The sequence below is a fragment of the Cyprinodon tularosa genome, unplaced genomic scaffold (genome assembly GCF_016077235.1).
Source record: "Cyprinodon tularosa strain WSP-4 unplaced genomic scaffold, ASM1607723v1 ctg614, whole genome shotgun sequence".
NCBI classification, from domain to species: domain Eukaryota; kingdom Metazoa; phylum Chordata; class Actinopteri; order Cyprinodontiformes; family Cyprinodontidae; genus Cyprinodon; species Cyprinodon tularosa.
The window spans coordinates 66,827-86,677 of NW_024039357.1; the positions used below are offsets into that span (position 1 = coordinate 66,827).

Here is a 19,851-nt window from a genome sequence, read left to right on the forward strand (position 1 = left end):
CTGCAGATTTGGAAATAGAAACTGGAAATAGAAATAAAACTGATGTGGTGGTTGCTCGGGAATCCTGTTGTCTAGACAACAGCAGGGAGCAACTGATAAAAGTGATGGTTTTCTCCACACTTAAGAAAGTTTCCAAACTTTGAAAAAACTGAGACACATTCAGTTTACTCTTGTTGGTCATGAAGGTCTCTTTGGTCTTAAAGACCTCCATAGATCATGTAAGATTTAAAGGGAGGGTGCAGTTATGAATATCCACTTTAGGAACGCACCTAACCAATTAATGATCACATGTTTAAACTGCTTTCCTTTTATTTATCTATATTCCTCTTTTAATGTTTGATTTGATTAATTTTCTGCCAGTTTTCAATGCAGCTGTTGACATAGTAGTTTTTGGCCTAAATGGTAGACTACTTGAGAAGCTGGCAGCCATTTTGGTTCATTGGTGTTAATAGATTTTTTATTTCTTTAATGGGAAAGTTATGAAAGCAAATGAATGTACCCCACATTGCTAATCAAGGGGTTGGCAGATGTTTTTGCTAAAGCTATCAGTGCCATAACCCGACCAATCAAGCTCTAAATTGCTTCATCATTCTTATTCACACCCAACATTTCCGACCCAACAGCATTTTATTTGATCAACAATAACGCAAAGAGTTATTTCAGCCATTCTTGGCGCATATTTAACAAACCCACACTTAAATTCTAAAAGATGTAGAACATCATATTTCTGTTTATAACTCCTCACCACATGGCCAAAGAAAAAAACAACGCTATGCTAACTGTAAATCCCAGTTTAAAACAGAACTTTGAACCAACAGCAATTTAATGGTTTAAATTTGTTTTTTTAATGTTCCATCAAACATTATTCAATGTTATACTAAATCCAACAGCTGCATGTCTAACTGATTATTTAGCTTGTGTTTGGACTGAGTGTGTCCAGCGTGCCAGCGTCTTCAGAATGTGCTGTCTAATCTCAGCGGTTCCGATACCGTAGATTATTGGGTTGAAGCAGCTTGGTAACAACAGGTACATGGTGCTGAAGAACACACGGACAGATACAGGGAGGCCGTTCTTAATTCGATATGAGAGGAAGGCAGTAAGCGCCACTGTGAGGGTGAGAGTGATCACCATCACATGAGTCATGCAAGTGTGCAACGCTTTGGCACTGGTGCTGCTGGACCTCCATATGGAGCTGAATATCAGAATGTAAGAGACAGTGACGAATAGGAAGTCAAAAACAGGGATGAGGAAGACAGCAATCAAACCTAAAAGATTACTAATGGTAGTGCTTCCACAAGCCATCTCCACCAAGGCCATGTGCTCACAGAAACAGTGGTTCATCACGTTTCTGCAGAACGAAAGCTTTCCAGTCAGGCCCACAAACAGAGTGATGAGGAGCATATTTCTGACAGCAAACGGGATGATAAACTTCAGGAATCTCTCCAGCGCCATTACCTCATGGTAGTAGAGTGGCGTACAAATTGCAAAGTAACGATCCACAGCCATCCATACCAGGAAGGTGGACTGAAAAGCTCCAAAGAAGTGAATAAAGTGCATCTGAACCAGGCAGCCAATCAGAGTTATTCCCTTCCAGTCAAACAGGAAGCTCAGCAGCATGTTGGGAACAAAGAATACTGGGAGGCAGAGTTCAAGTAAAGCCATGCCTGCAATAAGGATGCTCATTGGTTGATGAAGGCTCCTCTGAGAAATGACCACATAGAGCAGCAGGGTGTTAGCCAGCAGAGCCACGATGAACATGAGGAAGAACGGGATGAAGAGGACCGGCCTCAGTTCCCCGAGTTCTTCAAAACCATTGAGGATAAACTGCTGGTGTGAGGAGACGTTCTGCATCTTCAGACAGTTAACAGCTTGGATTCAGACAGTCTGAAAACAGATACAAAACATTTGAAGACTTTGTAACTTCTGAAAGGACCTGTTAATAAATGATTGACTTAAATTAGGTGTATGAAGCGTTGAATTTATCTAAGACTTACAAAGTGATTGCCCTCCACGACTAATAATAATAATCTCTAGCTCTAGGTGCACAATAGAGCATTATCACAGATCCTTCCCCTCAGCTGCTGCAGTCATAATTAGGTTCAGAGAAGTCAAAGTCCCAGCAATCAGTGGGGATACTTTAATGAATACATTCAGCTAACAACTGAACAATAAGCTTAACAACATCTCTGACAGAGGAGGGATTCAGAAAAGAAGATAACCTTTTAAAAAATAGGGGGGGGGGAGACTAGCTGTTCTACACACTGACCAGAAGGGAAACAGAAGAACCCGTTGGAAGGTGAAATGTTATCTCAGATAGCTCAGATATGTACACACCTTTTATAAACACCACAAAAGGGAAAAGGGAGAATCAGCCAAACAAACACAACAGACCTCAGGTTAAAGACCATTTATCAAAACTGGAAAATAATGTGCATTAATTAGAAATATTAATATTACCACTTGTTTTGAAACATGTCAAACTGGACAGTAACAATCTTTGACAGCCCAATCAGAGCAGAGATAGTAAAAACTTTCTTCCCAGACTCTATAAAGTCCATTATTCTCCAGAGAGAAAAGTGGAAAACACTTCTGGTAGTTGTAAATCTTTACAGATGTGACGGTTTTACTTTTACATTGTCATAAAATTATCAGAGGAGTTATAAAACAAAGAGCACTATCTCAGACTTTTCAGTAAAGAAATATTTTCTAGAATGACCTGTGTTTGCAAGGACTTCAAGAACGAAGTGTACGGGATGGAGATGTTTGACAATACAGATTACCCTGTTTGGAGAAAGCCAAGCAGAACATAGCACGGACTGCTTGAATCAGTTGGTTGAGCGCAGTAGTAACTGGCTTGTAACCTTGGATCTTTGCAGTCCTTGATTTGACCCAGAACTTCTTTGTTTATCAAAGTTTTCAAGTTTGTAATGAAAAGACTGCCGTCCAACAGCTGTCTCCTGTCGCAAACTGGATCATCACTAAGAGAATGTATTGAATGAGTCAATGTCTGGACCTTTGTCTTAAATGCAGGGTTTGGTGGGACCTTCACAAACATTTGCAAACCCCTAAGAACAAAAGCATCTAATGCATTTGAGAGAAAAAAAACATTCTCAGCTCAACATTCATCAAAATCCGTTAAAGCGGGGGAAAAAATGAATCTGAATGTTTGCACCTAGTGGGCAGATACAACCTTGTAAATAATGAATTTAGCCAATTTCTTCATCATGTTCTTAACTTTGTTTTTTTTCTCACTACTTTCATTTAAATTTGAGTAAAGATTTTTTTTTTATGAATGTTCTAAACCACTGCAAAAAAAAAAAAATTATTATAAATAAAATAACCCTATACATCTTAAACTTCAAATGTTTTGAAATAATTAATAAAAATACTAATAAATGTGGTGTTCTTTTGTCTGAGACTGATGTATCATCTCTTCCAACTTTTTACAGCCCCAAAGACCTTTACTGCAACTAGAAACTAGAACATTGTAAACATAAGCTTTAACCACATGGCTAAATAATAAAAAACTAATGAGAAAACAGACACCAACACGATGATTATCACATTAAACAGTGTTTCAACAGTTTTACCTGTGGAAGTCTGATTTTGGAGAGAAATATTTCTTAAAATCCTTATGAGGTGGGAAAAACCCCTCTACAAAAGCAATATGAAATACACAGCAAAACCAGATTTAAAAATGAGTAAAGTTTTCATCAAGTAAGTGTACTTGAGCAAATGAAAAAGATTATTAGTCAATGAAATAAGACATTTGCCCTTAAAATGAAATAATTAGATTTTATGCATTTGAAATAACAGTCTTTTTCTTATTTGAAATGTAATTCATTTTTTTTCATTGGTGAGCAATTTCTTTACCTGCTTAAATCGTGGAAATTCATTTGAAAAAAAACAACAAAAAAACGATTTGAAATCTGAAGTTTAGGACCCAAATAAACATACACAGCTTAGGCATATTCCCCATATTCCCCACCTTTAAAATGTGAAGTAATCCTGCTTCATGATAAAAATCACATTACATTTATTTGTAAGAAGATCCTCTGACTGTGTTGAAAGTTTTGAGAAACTCGGGGAGATGGAGACAAGGATGGAAACCTGCAAGACCTCAGCAGGTGGAGTTCCAGGCAGGTCAGCTGAGTATCACAGATTTTCTCCCGGTTTATGGAGCAATGAGAAGATCTGGTGACGAATCTCTGAAGCTGTAACTTTATGGTTTCTATGAGACTCTGCTGGAGGCCCAAATCCCACAGAGACACAGTGCTGCACAATCACTCACAAAACAATAAGTGCACTCCTTAACTATAAAATAGGTGCGTTATGCATTCTTTGAAATTAATGTATTGATTAATGAATAAATTAAAATAAAACAATGAAAACAGGAGGTTAAGCTACATTCAAATCATAAGGCGACAAATAAAAAGATAGTGTCAGTGGCAGCAGACATCAGAGAAGCAGAAACCTTTGGGCCGCCATTGGAGAAGCAGGAACCTTGGAGGCCCACGTAGATGCAGTAAGACCCACAAAGAGTTGGTGCTGACAAGAAGCGCCCATGGAGGGGCCTTGGAGATAAGCTCTGCCCCAAGAAATGGTCCTACATTGATCACTGGTGTCACAGGATGGGAAACAGCTGGCTCAGGGGTCTCTAGATGGCACAAAGTGGGCTAACGGGTCAGTGGAGGGGGTACACACATACACTCACCGGCCACTTTATTAGGTACACCTGTCCAACTGCTCGTTAACACTTAATTTCTAAGCAGCCAATCACATGGCGGCAACTCAGTGCATTTAGGCATGTAGACATGGTCAAGACAATCTCCTGCAGTTCAAAGCGAGCATCAGTATGGGGAAGAAAGGTGATTTGAGTGACTTTGAACATGGCATGATTGTTGGTGCCAGAAGGGCTGGTCTAAGTATTTCAGAAACTGCTGATCTACTGGGATTTTCACGCACAACCATCTCTAGGGTTTACAGAGAATGGTCCGAAAAAGAAAAAACATCCAGTGAGCGGCAGTTCTGTGGGCGGAAATGCCTTGTTGATGCCAGAGGTCAGAGGAGAATGGCCAGACTGGTTCGAGCTGATAGAAGGGCAACAGTGACTCAAATAACCACCCGTTACAACCAAGGTGGGCAGAAGAGCATCTCTGAACGCACAGTACGTCGAACTTTGAGGCAGATGGGCTACAGCAGCAGAAGACCACACCGGGTGCCACTTTTTTCAGCTAAGAACAGGAAACTGAGGCTACAATTTGCACAAGCTCATCGAAATTGGACAATAGAAGATTGGAAAAACGTTGCCTGGTCTGATGAGTCTCGATTTCTGCTGCGACATTCGGATGGTAGGGTCAGAATTTGGCGTCTACAACATGAAAGCATGGATCCATCCTGCCTTGTATCAACGGTTCAGGCTGGTGGTGGTGGTGTCATGGTGTGGGGAATATTTTCTTGGCACTCTTTGGGCCCCTTGGTACCAATTGAGCATCGTTGCAACGCCACAGCCTACCTGAGCATTGTTGCTGACCATGTCCATCCCTTTATGACCACAATGTACCCAACTTCTGATGGCTACTTTCAGCAGGATAATGAGCCATGTCATAAAGCTGGAATCATCTCAGACTGGTTTCTTGAACATGACAATGTGTTCACTGTACTCAAATGGCCTCCACAGTCACCAGATCTCAAACCAATAGAGCATCTTTGGGATGTGGTGGAACGGGAGATTCGCATCATGGATGTGCAGCCGACAAATCTGCTGCAACTGTGTGATGCCATCATGTCAATATGGACCAAACTCCCTGAGGAATGCTTCCAGCACCTTGCTGAATCTTTGCCATGAAGAATTGAGGCAGTTCTGAAGGCAAAAGGGGGTCCAACCCGTTACTAGCATGGGGTACCTAATAAAGTGGCCGGTGAGTGTAGAAAGGACACTAATAGGACTCATTGTAGATTCTTTTTAGTTCTTGAAGCAGCTGGTTCTGCTGGATGGGCTGTGCCGCCTCAATTTCTAGCTGGATTTTACTGTAATAACTAACCAGGAACACAAAAAAACACAACAAAGGGGAACACAAAGTGAATTAATTGATTGAACTAATTGAGAGCAGGTGTGGGCAGAAATAGCTAGAAGGAATGTAAGGGAAAGGATGGAAGCACTAGGGGGCAGCAAAAAGTAACCAAGAAATGTAATAGGGCTTAAAAATAACTAGAACGTAAATGACTCCGGATGGAAATGGAACCAATTTCTTAGAAAATACAGTTCAATCTGAAAAACTCACATGAAGAGAAAAGACAATTAGGGGAAATTTATTGATACAAATACTTTGTCTTTGGCACTCAGACCTCAGCAGGAAACATAGCACTTAATTTTGATAGATATGCATGAACAGGAGCAAAAAATAGGGCTGTTTCCCCCACACCTAAAACTGGTGGTGGAGTGGAGATAGATGAAGTTGGTCAGTCTGTAGACTGCTGGTTAGCAAGCTGGTATGCTAAGTTTATGGGGAGATCCACTGGATTGTGTGGGTTGATATTAGAGCTTCACTCAGGGACCTGGAAGATGGAAGTCCAGTTGGATAACACAGGTTGAGAGAACCTTTCCATGATGAGCAAGCATGAAGCGACAGTGGAGAGGACAAACTCCCCATTGGGAAGAAACCTCTGGCAGAACCAGGCTCAACATGGTGGTCTTCTGCCAGACCGGTTGAGATGATACAGGGAACACAGTAAGAGTCCAGGAGGAATGACTCTCTGATGAAGCTTTAGCTACGATGTTGGAGGAGGGGTGGAGGTGGGTTGAAACGGTGTCATCTGAATGAAGTCACAGCGCATCCTACGCCCACGCACAGGAGCAGACAGGTGCGTATCGGAGGCCTTTTAAGATGAACTTTGGATGCCGATTGGCTTTCGTGGAGGTGTGGTTCAAAGCTGATTGGCTGTGTCACAGGTGGATGAAGGAGAGCAATGAGTTTCTTCAGTTGAACTTCCGCCTAGGCTTCATAATGACCTAAATCATTGTGTAAATGAATAACCAAAGTGAAAACTTGAACAGAACCAAAAATCCAAATCAGTAGATCATGACAATTTTACTATTTCCACCAAACTATAACAAAGTCCAGGAAAAGTGAAAGCACTCTAACTCATAAAGTGCTTTCCATGATAATGAAGAAACAATGTTCAATATATTTTGAGACAGAAAAAAGGAAAACATTGTGATGATCACCAAACATGGACTGGAAATCCAGGACAAGGACACTGGATGATAAACATATAAAGACAGATCTAAGAAATCCCCCTCAGGTGTTAGGATTCTTTTCTCCATATGCGTGCTTATTTCAATAATTTCTTTTTCATTTATTTTCATTTAATTGTTTTCATTGTGCTTATTATTATAAGGATATTTACATATGAGGTCATTATTTTCTATTAAAGCCTATAATTTATCCTGGTGTTCTTTGTACATTTAAACTATTTTCTGGTTAGATACTTCATTTGGTGACTGTTCAGCTATGTTCTGGTTAATTAGGTAACCCCCTCAGCTTCTCCACCTCACTTTTCTCAAGCTGCTTCTCATTTCCCCCGAATTAGGCCGTTTTATTTTGTTATCTTCTGTTTCTGTCACATTATATTAGCTTATTTGCTTCTCATTGTTCACTGATGGACCCTTCTTTTTGGTTACCTGGACTGTTTTCTTTTTTCATGCGTCCTTTCCATCTGAGATCATTTCTTTTATTCTTATAATAAAGTACTCAGCTTTGCCACAGTTTACATCTTTACATGTGAGAATGTCACCAAAAACAACCTTAACACAGATGAGAGAAATACCAAAGGTCAAACTTCTAATCAATGCAGCTCTGCTTCTGACTTACTCTTTATAACAGACCAATCCTGATCCAATCTGATTAAAATTAAAAAGAGAGATCATATCTCTCCTATCCTGGCTTCTCTTCATTGGCTTCCTGTTAAATCCAGAATAGAATTTAAAATCCTCCTTCTCACATATAAAGCCTTAAATGGCCAAGCTCCATCTGATATCAGAGATCTGATCGTTCCTTATGTTCCTAACAGAGCACTTCGCTCTCAATCTGCAGGTTTACTAGTGGTTCCTAGAATTTCTAAAAGTAGAATGGGAGGCCGATCTTTTAGTTATCAGGCTCCTCTCCTGTGGAACCAACTACCAGTTTTAGTCTGTCAGACACCCTGGTTATTTTTAACGCAAGGCTTAAAATGTACCATTTTGATAAAGCTTATAGTCAGAGTGGCTCAGGTTATCCTGAGCTATCTCTATAGTGATACTGCTGTAGGTTTAGACTGCTGAGCGTTTTCATCATTCTGCTTCATTCTGTCTCTATTCTACCACTCTGCAGTATTTATTTGTTAAATCTCTGATGTTATGCTCTTTCTGCTTTTTCTCATAGTAGCTTAATCTGGTCTGTTCCTGTTTGGCTGTGACACCATCCTGGAGGAAAACATCAGCTGTGCTGCTGCAATCAAAAACTTTGTTTATAGATGTTGGAGCTTGGCCTGTTTTTCAGTGTAGTCCTGTTTCTCTGACTGTGACTGGCTGGATGTGCTCTCTTCATTCTTAGACAGGGGAGCTGGCTCTAAGCTCATTTGCCTGGCTGTGGCTTTCCTGGATGGTTGACATTTACCACATTTATTTCTGCTTCTTCCTGTATTTCTGCTTCTGTCTCCTTGAACCCCAGTGGCCTCTGCAGATGGCCTGCACCTGGATCTGCTGGAGATTTTCCCTGTTAAAAATGAGTTTTCCTCTCACCTGTTGCTCCAAGCATGCTTGTGAGGGATTGCCTTTGAGTCAATGAGTCGAAGCAATCAGCTTCTTTTCTTTAGATAAAAATCTGAACCAGTTGGACTGTACGTTCTAGTTGAATTGTCTCTGTATACTTTGCTGAAATGACATGTTGTGAATTGACAGTTTTTTAAAGTGAATTTAATTTGATTAAATTATCCTTACCTGCTTGTTTGCACTGTGCCTTTGTATGAAAGTAAATGTTTGTTTGTTTTTCTCAACTAATCAATAATAAAGAAATTAAATTAAATTGTAATGAATTCTATGAGGGAACTAGTGCTTCCATCCCTCTGTCCATATACGAACTGAGCCTTGACTAATAATGCCCAAATCTAGGTTTTTCTCAGTTGTTAAACAGATAGATTGGATTATACCTGTCCACAGTTTTCATTTTGTGTTGCTTGATGCGTCAGGGTCACAGTTAGAGGTCATCTGTGTGGTTTCATCATGCTTACTGTGTCAATGCAGTAATGAGCCCCAGTGGAGATCCTTGGTTTCATCATTTGCAACATAACATGGAGCCCAGAGGATCTCTCTGTGTGGACATTTGGACACAGGACAATTAGTGTATCTAGCAGTGGGAGAGGACTGTGGAGGATGCTCTGCTGTCGCTATGGCTACTGCCAGGAAGCTTGAGGAAGCTGCTGCATGTGTGTATTCTACACTGGGCTGAACAAATAGGCAACAACATCAAAACAAAGACAAACTTTTGAAGTTACATTCAACAAATAAAGAGAAAAACTGCTTTGATACCTTTATCTTATGTTTAAACACCACCTTATTTGTAGATGCTTCTAAAAAAACTGTTTCATTCATCTGTATCATCAATATAAAGACAAACTTATATGTTAATGAAAGCAAAACATTAAATTTCAAATCCCTCTGCTTATTCAACCTCTTTAATCATATTGTGGATTTGTAACTTAAAGGAGAAAGAAAGGATTTTTCTAATATAAAACAAGGATGAGAACATTTTTGTTGTTAAAGTCGTAGGGAAGTCATATTTAACTGTCAAATCATTCTAGCTTGTAACAATATACATTCTAACATGTATATAAATTTACTCTTTATCAGATGATTTTTTTTCATTATGTTATGCAGGCCACTTAGTTATATGTCAGCTTGTACACCTAAATTCGGCCAATCATATATCAACAGTCATCTGTCAATCAAATTTTTTTGGCGATAGCATCTTGATACATATTTCGCAGCTAGTATACGTCGCCCAGCCGGAAAAGTAGGGGATGGACTTATTTAAAGATATTTTGGGAGTCAGAGATTTTACAGTTTTCTAGGAATTTATTTCAGATTGGTTTAGCATAATAACTAAAAGCTGCTTCTCCATGTTCAGTTCTGGTTCTGGGTATGCAGAGTAGAATTGAACCAGAGGACCTGATTTGTTGATACTGTACATTCACAACAAGAATGTAATGTATTTTAGAACTAAGCTATTCAATTATTTATAAACTAACAGAAGTATTTTAGAGTCTTTTCTCTGAGAACTGGAAGCCAGTATAACAACTTTTTGACTGGGAGGATGTTCTCCTCTTTCTTAGGGCCCTGTCACACCTTGCCGATTTAGAGAGTGTATGCCAGACATCAAAGAATCTCCTAAAACGCTGCCATATGCTGAACTTTCTATGTATTTCTATTTTGGCCATATATATGCATCATATTCATAACAAGTCCAGAACTTATGTCCAATGACATCCTAACGCACGCCAGTGTTATGCCCATGAAATTATGCTTGTGGATCATTTCATGAGCATTACCAAACATCAGTTAAAGCTGCTCCCCTCAGGCACATCAGGGTGAGATGCTGCTCCCCGGTCATCTGTCAATCGAATTTTTTTGGCCATAGCATCTTGATTCATTATGTGGCAGCTAATATACGCAACGGTTGAAATAAGAAGTTGCGTCCCGGTGTTCACAAGGATGGCCCTCTGTCTCTTCAGCAGGCGTAGAGCAACAGAACTGGAAAATTGTGAGGCAAGGGCGTAAACATGAGGCGCTCCACTGTCTTTGATCATGTTATTAACATGCTGCAGTTTACCCCCCCCCCCAAAAAAAAAACCAAAAATAAAAAAAAAGTGACAAAATCTGTAGTCGCAGCAGATTCAGCATCATGTCTACTACGACGTTTGTTGGGTATGGGCGTGAACACAGGAAGGACGCATCAGACTCACCTTCTGGCTCGCCCTATGATGGGGATGAAGTCTGGAACTAGAACTAGAACTGATGATTTCCTCCTGTGAACCTCCTTTTATACAAAAAAACTGCCAATATGCAATTATACAGTAGCTGTAAGTTAGAAACACGTTCAGCGGTTGTCTGGGATACGTCAGATACGTTGATATGCTTTGGAGATAAGTTCTTGATAAATTTTGCATAAGTTAGGCACCAGTTACTCATAGGTTTTGGATAAGCTAGACGCCACGACTTATGAGTAACTTATACTTAACGTATGTAAACTTACATGTAACTTATGGCCCATTTCTGGCATATGTTGGCTTAAGTCTAGAACTTTTGAGCATGCCCAAAATTTCTCGACGTACTTGCCGTATGTCGACATGTCCCAGAATACTTCAGCGTACTTGAGGATACTCATAACTTATAAAAAAACATACATATAACTTATCCTACATTTGCCAGTGCTTTTGCCAGATTTTTTGTACTTCAGGGATATGCTGTTCTAAATCGTCAAGGTGTGACAGTGGCTTTAGTTTTAGTAAGGCAGGTGGCAGCAGCTTTCTGGATCAGCTTCAGCTCTCTTATCAACTATTTAGAGGTAGGCAGACCTGTGAAGACAGCCTTGCAGTGATTCTACTAAATATGAATGAACTATAAAATAGTTGTTAAAGCATTTGCCCAAACATTGGTTCTTTAATTATCAAGATTTTCAAGTGACAGTCAAAGCCCCCGTCCACCAGAGGTCCTCCTTCGTTGCCGGCCTCACAGCCGGCCTCGTGAGACTTTGCTTGTCCTCGCCCATTTTTGGTGGGTTGTTTTGTGTTTGGACTTTTTTTGTTTCTGTTGTGTTTTCTGGGTGTATATGAGTTCTTAGGTATTTCTTGTTTGCCCCATTGTGCCATGTGTCATGATCGTGGTTTTGGGCATTGGGAACCAGTGTCCATGTGTCATCTTGACATGATGACCGGAGAAGAGGCTTCAGTTTTGGCCCATGGAGCAGCTGTGAGACCTCTCTTATCCCCTGTTCAGCCATCTGGCTCCAAAGAACCCCTCCCAGAGGTGTGACTTGCCACCCCCCTCTGTGTTGAGAACGGTGAAAGACCAACACATAGGATCTCTTTTTTTCTTTCGCGAAGCTGCCAGGGGGTTCACATCGGAAGATGCAACAAACCACGGCCAGGCCCAGAGGACCACATCTACAAAATGATCTAGGATAAGTCATGCTGGTTGAGTTTTCAGAACCAAACTGCTGCAAAACAGACCTTTTGCAACACATTTCGTTTTTGCAGCAAAATTAGGGTCAGAACAAGCAATAGGTCTTTTGATGATTTTGATTATTTCATGTGTTTACTGATGAGTAAAGACAAAGCTCAAAGGATGGACTGCATGCTATGTTACAATAATATGTTTTGAGCTGTTGTTGAAGTTTGGACAAGCTTTATTTCCCCAAGGGTTTAAACACTGATATAACATTAGTGTTCATGTGTTCCTCATAAGCTCATTACATTTCGATTACTAAGTATGACCAGAAGTCATTAAATGGAATCCTCATGTCTATTCGCTGCTAGCTATTTCAGAGGGTAAGGAATCTTTTAACTAATGGTTACTGGTTCCTGATTGAGCAAATCATTTCATAAAACATTATTTGGCCAAATAATATTTTATTCACCTCATGGATTTGCATTGTGAATTGGTCTGAAAACATTCCAATTGCTCTAAATTGGTGAAAAGCTAATTTGATCACAAACCAAATTCTTCCAGATAAACTTTGGTTTTCAAACACAAAATTCATCTTAATCTGCAATATGGCTTTCAACCATGTTTCCCCCTTTTCTTTTACATAGTAGTTTAGTTTAGTTGAGTTTCAATACTTTTAGTCAAGAGTTTTTAACTGAAATATGTTTGATTTGGAGCTAAATAATTTGTGTTAATAAACTCTTATATTTTGATTGGAAGTTGTGGTGAATTTATTCCATGTATGTTCAGAATTATCTGTTTGACCATGATATGAGCTTGAATCACTCGTATTGTTCTAACACACAGCTAGTAGGGTGTGTGTTCATAAACAATATATGACAGTCAGAACAATATCTCCCATAAATACACCTCCTGCTCAGTCACTGTTGCTGGTTTGTCGTCATTTATTTGCCCCCTTGTTGTGAGTATTTCTGGCTTTCAGTATTTCTGGATTTTTGCTTCTGTTACCCATTTCATTAATTAAATTTAGCAAGAAACCACTTCAGCTTCAGTGTCTGCATTTTGGTCCTGTCAAACATTCATCAACCTTGTCAATGGGGATCACTGCATGTGATTTTTGTGGTCTCTCATGTAAAGTCACCTATTGACATAAAAGGCCCCATCCTTTAAGAGGTCTTGAAACCAGCCCAGAGCCGTACCTTAAAGGCTGATGCAGCCTTCCATGCATTTTCCATAAAATGTACTAAAAAGCAGTGTTGAATTGTGAACTAATGTCCTATAATACCAGCACAGCATTTCTTTTGAAGAGTTCTTTTAAAGTAACATATTAATTTAGTTCGGTTATTCAGTTTCACTCAATATTTTCAACTTGACTTAATGTGAATATTAGTCTAAATGCATCAGTTGTATGAATAAGGTTGCATTAGACTGTATGTTTGTGGTTTAAGGACCAATTGAATCTCTATTCTTGTTGGTTCTCTAAATCTTGGTTTATAAACATAAACTCTTTCTTTAGTCACTCTTTAAATAAGACTAACAATCTTCAGGGTTTATCAAAAAGCTCAAAGAGCAGCCAGAGGAAACTAATGCTTCTCCAGGAAGTTCCTTCTTTATTCTCATCTCTTTTTCCAGTCATATATACATCATATCAAAAAGATTTTAAATCTTAAAAACATCATAGATGCATCAGAAAACCTTTATAACAAAATCAAAAGCAGTTTTAAACCCATAAAAAAATCTTTCAGCATGAAGCATCAAATTGAGTGGACGTTCTTCAGTATCTGTAACATACATTCCTCTGAGTGTTTTGGTCCAAATAACCTTTAACTGAGACACACTTTGTAAAAATATGGTTTTCATATACTATTTTGATCCTTCTGAACCAATTGCTTCTTAAACAGTCATAAAATATTTGGTTATTTGTCTGGTCTGGGTCTACAAAGATTCCTTTTCTTTGCTACCATAGGTTAATATTGTGTAAATACAATACATTTGTCACTGGTTTACATTCAGAAGTAGAGTTTTACAAGCATTTCTTATTTTAGACATCTTCAGGCCATACATCAGTGGGTTAAAAAGAGGCTGTGCAGTTAGGAAGTAAAGCGAGAGGAAAATACGCAGAACGTTTGGCAGGAAGCTCATGTTGAATCTGCTCTGAGAGATCTCAAAGCTACCAGCGAAGGAAAAGTTCAAGATGGAGGCCAGGTGAGGCGTGCAGGTGTTCAAGGCTTTCTGACGGGTTTGTTTGGATCCAGAGAAACACACAACAAGAATTTTGATGTAGGTGTAGAGAATCAGAAGCAACGAGACCAAGATAGTACTGAATGTAGCAGTGAGTCCAAAAATGTTCGTGATGGCACTTTCCGTACAGGCCAGTTTAACCACAGAATGAATATCACAGTACACTTTGTTTATCTGGTTCCCACACAGCTTCACTGGTATCAGAGTCATCATGAAGGACATGGCAACAAGTGGATACATCCAGGCTACAGCAATCAGTACGGCAATCTTTTTGGGTGTCATTTTGTTGTTGTACGGCAGAGGGTAACAAATAGCGAGGTAACGGTCATACGAGACAACTGCTAAGTTTAAAAACTCAACCGCCCCGTAAGAATGGACCATAAAACCCTGAAGTAAGCAGAGCGGAGCAGAAATAATGTGGACATTTGAGAGGATCTGAACCAGCAAGAAGGGAAACAAGCCTGAGCTGCCATACAGTTCATTGACAAACAGGCTGCAGAGAAACATGTACATGGGTTCTTGTAAGCTCCTGTTCATGCAGATCACAACGATGAGCAGGACGTTAGAGAAGACTATGAAGGCATACAAAATCAAGATGACAGTGAAATAAAAATAGGTCAAACCCCAGGAGTTGATATAAGCAGTGAAAGAAAAAAAAAAAACCTGTGAAGAGTTAGTCATGCCGTTTCACATTCTCAACAGTCAGACATAAAGAACGATAATTGTAGTTAAAGCTTTTCACCCAAAAAACAACCAACCTACTGGCTGAACACATTGTAATAATACTGAGAGAATTTTCCCTTATCCATGAATTATAAGGCAAAAGGTTTCAGCCCACAGTAAGTGAAAAAATGAGGAAACATTTCCTGATAAAGCTCACAGCCCACTGAAGATTCATTAATGTACAGAGAAAAACACAGGTTCTCTCCTATGCTCTGTATGGAAACATCGATAACCCCCTCCCTCCAGAACTGAGCTGAGTCTCTTCTCTGTGGTTATTTATGTTTGCGTGAATCCTCCAGCCGTAGTGGGACATCATTAGTGGAAGATCTGTGAAGAGCTGTCATTTTGCACAGTTTGCTTAACGTGGTATTTTTGTTGTTGTTGAATATAAGACATTTTGCTGAATTTTTTTTCTAAGGGTCCTCTCTGGCAATGTGGCACTATGAATAATAGTCTTGATGCCAAAAAGAGACCAACAGATTTTGCTTTCACAAGTGGAGCAGTACGGCTTTCCCCATAGTTTTCCGCTTGATTTATGCATGAAAATAGTTATATTATAATTCATGCAGGGATTATTACAGATTATATGGACACAGCAATGGGAAAGAGGAGATAAAGGGAGACAATGATAAAACGTTTTCTGTCTACTTCATCACCTGCAAAGAGAGACGAAAAAAAGAACAACACCACCAACGGATATAGTATAAGAGATACAGTAAAGTAGCACCTTGATACTATCACTGACGTATATTTAATCTCACATGTATACTGTGGTAGCTGAATATAAGAATGTGGGCTTTCTGTATGCAAGTGAATCTCTAAGTACCTAGAACCAAGCACCTGTAGTTGTTTGTGAGAGTTCACGTGTGCATGTAAAGTTTATTCAAAGTAAAAAATGCTCAATAGTGGTTGTGAAGAGCCAAAGACCCACCCCCCACGTGCACCGAGGCAATTGCCGGGGGACCCAAAACCCCAGATGCCAAGAGGGATCCCCAGAGCAAAGGCGCGGGGAGGGGCCAGCCCAGGATATCCGCCCCCCCCCCCCCCCCCACCAAGGGAGGAGGAGAGACGGCCCCAAGGAAATCCCCCAGCCGCTGCAACGCCGAAGTTCCCAGGAGCCCCAGGGACTAGCCCGTGGGCTCCACTAGCAGCCAGCCACCCCGAAGTGGAACCGGCCATGGGTCCCGGGGACCCGAGACCCAAGGGGACAGGCCCCACGAAGCAGCCACCAGGAATCAACCAGCACCCAACCGCGCATCCAGCCTCAAACATCAAGCACCACCAATGAATGCACTGGTGGGCCAAAGTGCCAGCCAGCTGAGGGGGGCAGGATGGGCGGAATGAGCTCCACACTTAGTGGAGATGAGATGTTCTTGGGAGAGGGAGCAGTTCAGATCCGAATGTGACAAGTAAGCCGAAAGAAAATAAAATAGTTCAATCAAACCTTTCCACCCTAGTGCCCCCACTCACAACAAACAGACTCTTAAGAAAAAATGGCATACTCATATTCACATATTACACTCACATTCAATAATCCAAGGACCGAGGACCCGGCAGCACCAGTGCCCAGTCCCAGGATTACCGGATGACCCAGTAGGTGTACCATGAAATCCAGATGGGGGGAAGGGTGAGGTGTCATCGCCACAATCCAACCCATCTAGTTCCTGCTTCGGACTCGACCCCCCTTCCCACACCCGGACCAGACAACCCTCCGGCACAATGCCCCTGGGGACGAGGCCAACATGTCCAGCACAGGCCACCCAGCCAGTATCTCTAACCCCAACCACCCCCTCTTAATCTGACTTCCGCCACTGTTTGCTGGTTCCTCATTGTCATTTATTTGCCCTTCCTGTGAGTTTTCCTGGATTTCAGTATTTTATTATTTTTGGATTTTTGCTTCAGTTGTAACTTTTTTATATTAAATCTGCAAAAAACCACCTTCAGCTTCAGTCTCTACATTTGGGTACTCCTCTCAAACCTCCACCCAGACTGAGTGTAGGAACCAGCCAGAAATGGACCCAGCAGACTTGGACTGTTCTGGGTGTCAAGGAAAGACAGCTCAACAAACAGGAGGAGGATGAAACAACTGGACGCACAATGGGACAATTTCAAGATCAACATCACATTCACAGAACAACTTCACTTTATTGTAAAATAAAGTGAACAACTTAACTTTATTACAGATCCAGAGGTTTCAGAGCTCCCCACATCTACCTGCTATAAACTCTGTGCCATCCAGAGACCCCTGAGGCCACTCAGTGCCGTCCAGAGACCCCTGAGCCTGCTGAAGCGCCCTCAGCGGGTGCTCCTCATCTTCAAGGCCCCTCCACAGGTGCTCCTCGTCCACTGAGGGCCATTGAAAGGTGGGTTGTTTTTGTTTTTGGACTTTTTAGGGTTTCTGGGATCCGCCCTTATTTGGGGGTACTGTCATGGTTTTGTTTAAGTTTTATCTTCGTGTTTTCCTTGGTTTTTATCAATTTTGTGTTATTCTAGTTAGTTCTGAGTGTATTTCAGTCCTTTCTTGTTGCCCTCTTGTCTCAGTCTCCATTCCCCTAGCACCCTTCTAGATTCCTCTGTCCACACCTGCTCCCAGTCTGCTAGTTAGCCTGGTCTTTGTTTCTTTGTTTCTTTCTCCCATATATACACCTCCTGTTCAGTCACTGTTTGCTGGTTCTTTGCTGGTTATATTAAATCTCCAAGAAACCACCTTCAGCTTCAGTCTCTGCATTTGGGTCCTTCTCCAAAACCTCCACCCAAACTGACAAAAGTAACCCATACTTAAAGAAATTACCTGATCATAATTAAAGATTGGAGAAACTCAAGAAAAAGTTTAAAAAGTCATTTTTAGTTTGTGTAAATTCTAATTGATGCCTGCCATTGCAACGCAAGGAGCATAGATAGCCATTGAGGTGGGTGTTTGGGTTTTTTCCCCCATTTGTGTGCCTATTTCATTTGAGCTTTTCTTTTTCATTACTTTTTTATTTTGTTTATTTTATTGTGCTCATTATTATAAGGTGGTATTAATATGATGGACCGTTCTTTTTGGTCAATACCTTGACTGTTTTCTTTTATTCATGCCTCTTTTCCATCTGAGACAATTTCTTTCATTCTTATAATTACAGTACAGGCTTTGCCAGAGTTCACCTTTATATGTTTGTTGTATGTCGCCAAAAACAACCTTAACACAAATGAGAGAAATACAGTAAGGCAGGTCAAACTTCTTATCAATAGAACCACTGCTTCTTAATTACATTACATAGCAGACCAATCCTGATCCAATCTGATGAAAATTAAAAAGAAAGACCATATCTCACTTATCCTAGCTTCATTGGCTTCCTGTTAAATCCGGAATAAAATTTAAACTCCTCCTTCACACTTGCTGTTCTATATGGTGTAAAGTTCCCCAAGGCTCAATTCTAGGTCCCATTTTGTTTATTTTGTATTTACTGCCTCTTGGTCAGATTTTCCACAAGTTTGGTGTTTCTTTGGGAAAAAATGGGAAAAAATGAATCGCTTCAGCTATTGATAGATTGTCTAGCTGAAGTCAAATCTTGGATGGAACAAAACTATCATCACCTTAATCAAAGTAAAACTCAAGTTATATTATTTGGTCAATCTTCATACTACAAATCCAGATCTGATTCTTGGTTCTTTAGCTCGGTTTTGTCAGACCTCTGCTAGGAATCTTTGTTTTACTTTCGACAGCTGTCAAAAGCTATAAAAAAAAACAAGTTAGCTCTGTTGTTAGATCAAGTTTTTATCACCTGCAGATTTTAGCAAAAATTAAATCCTATTTTTGTTTTAAGGACTTTGAAGGACTTATCCATGCTTTCATTACATCCCGGTTGGATTATTGCAATTCATTATATAGAGGCATGGATAAGTCACAGATGCAGCGATTTCAATTGATCCAGAACGCAGCAGCTCGGCTTCTAACAGTAACCATGAAGCGTGACCATATAAGGCCTATACTGGCCTCTCTACATTGGCTGCCTGTCTTTTACCGAATAGATTTTAAGATTCTCTTAATAACTTATAAAGTCTTAAATGGATTAGCTCCTCCTTATCTTAGAGACCTTTTAAAATTCCAGTCTGTGTCGAGAAGTCTGCGCTCTAATAATCAACTATTACTGACAGTTCCTCGGACTCGACTTAAAAGGTAAGGAGATCGGGCCTTCTCTATTGTTGCTTCAATTCTATGGATTAATTTACCTCTTCAAATTAAATCTGCCCACAGCCTGGATCATTTTAAATCGCTTCTGAAAAACTATTTTTATTCTTCAGCTTTTAATTGAAGCAGTGTTTCACATTTTGTTTTGTTAATTGATGTTGTTGTCTTTCCTGTAAGGCACTTTGGTACAGTTTTATACCTGTTTTTATACCTGTTTTTAAATTTGACATTGACATATAAAGCCTTGTATATGTGTGAAGGGCCAAGCTCCATCTTATAGCAGATCTGATTGTTCCTCTGAAAGAGGCCCTTGCTCTCTATCTGCAGGTTAACTGGTAGTTCCTTGAATTTCTAAAACAAGGGAGGCAGATCTTTTAGTTATCAGACTCCTCTCCTGTGGAGCCAACTACCAGTTTTCGTCTATCACAGCCTGGATCGGCTGGAGACCTCTCCCTGTTAAAAGAGAGTTTTCCTCTCGCCTATCGCTCCAAGCATCAAATTAAACCGAATGCTT

The 19,851-nt window shown here is 40.2% G+C and overlaps 2 protein-coding genes across 2 annotated transcripts; both read right to left on the reverse strand.

The window, feature by feature from the left end:
* Nucleotides 1-906: 906 nt before the first annotated feature.
* On the reverse strand, nt 907-3,623 carry LOC119798220 (olfactory receptor 52K1-like). The gene is made up of 2 exons (XM_038307568.1): nt 3,591-3,623; nt 907-1,884 (listed from the first exon to the last, which is right to left on the reverse strand). Exon 2 carries the CDS (start codon nt 1,849-1,851, stop codon nt 907-909), a length of 945 nt encoding a protein of 314 aa, XP_038163496.1. The 5' UTR covers nt 1,852-1,884; nt 3,591-3,623.
* A 10,188-nt stretch (nt 3,624-13,811) lies between these two features.
* LOC119798236 (olfactory receptor 142-like) lies at nt 13,812-15,399 on the reverse strand. The gene has a single exon (XM_038307587.1). It carries the CDS (start codon nt 15,122-15,124, stop codon nt 14,198-14,200), a length of 927 nt encoding a protein of 308 aa, XP_038163515.1. The 5' UTR covers nt 15,125-15,399; the 3' UTR covers nt 13,812-14,197.
* Between the last annotated feature and the right edge of the window lie 4,452 nt (nt 15,400-19,851).

Bases quoted from the DNA above. Each gene is read 5' to 3' on its own strand.
- LOC119798220 (XM_038307568.1), bottom strand. From the start codon at position 1,851: ATGCAGAACGTCTCCTCACACCAGCAGTTTATCCTCAATGGTTTTGAA.
- LOC119798236 (XM_038307587.1), bottom strand. From the start codon at position 15,124: ATGACTAACTCTTCACAGGTTTTTTTTTTTTCTTTCACTGCTTATATC.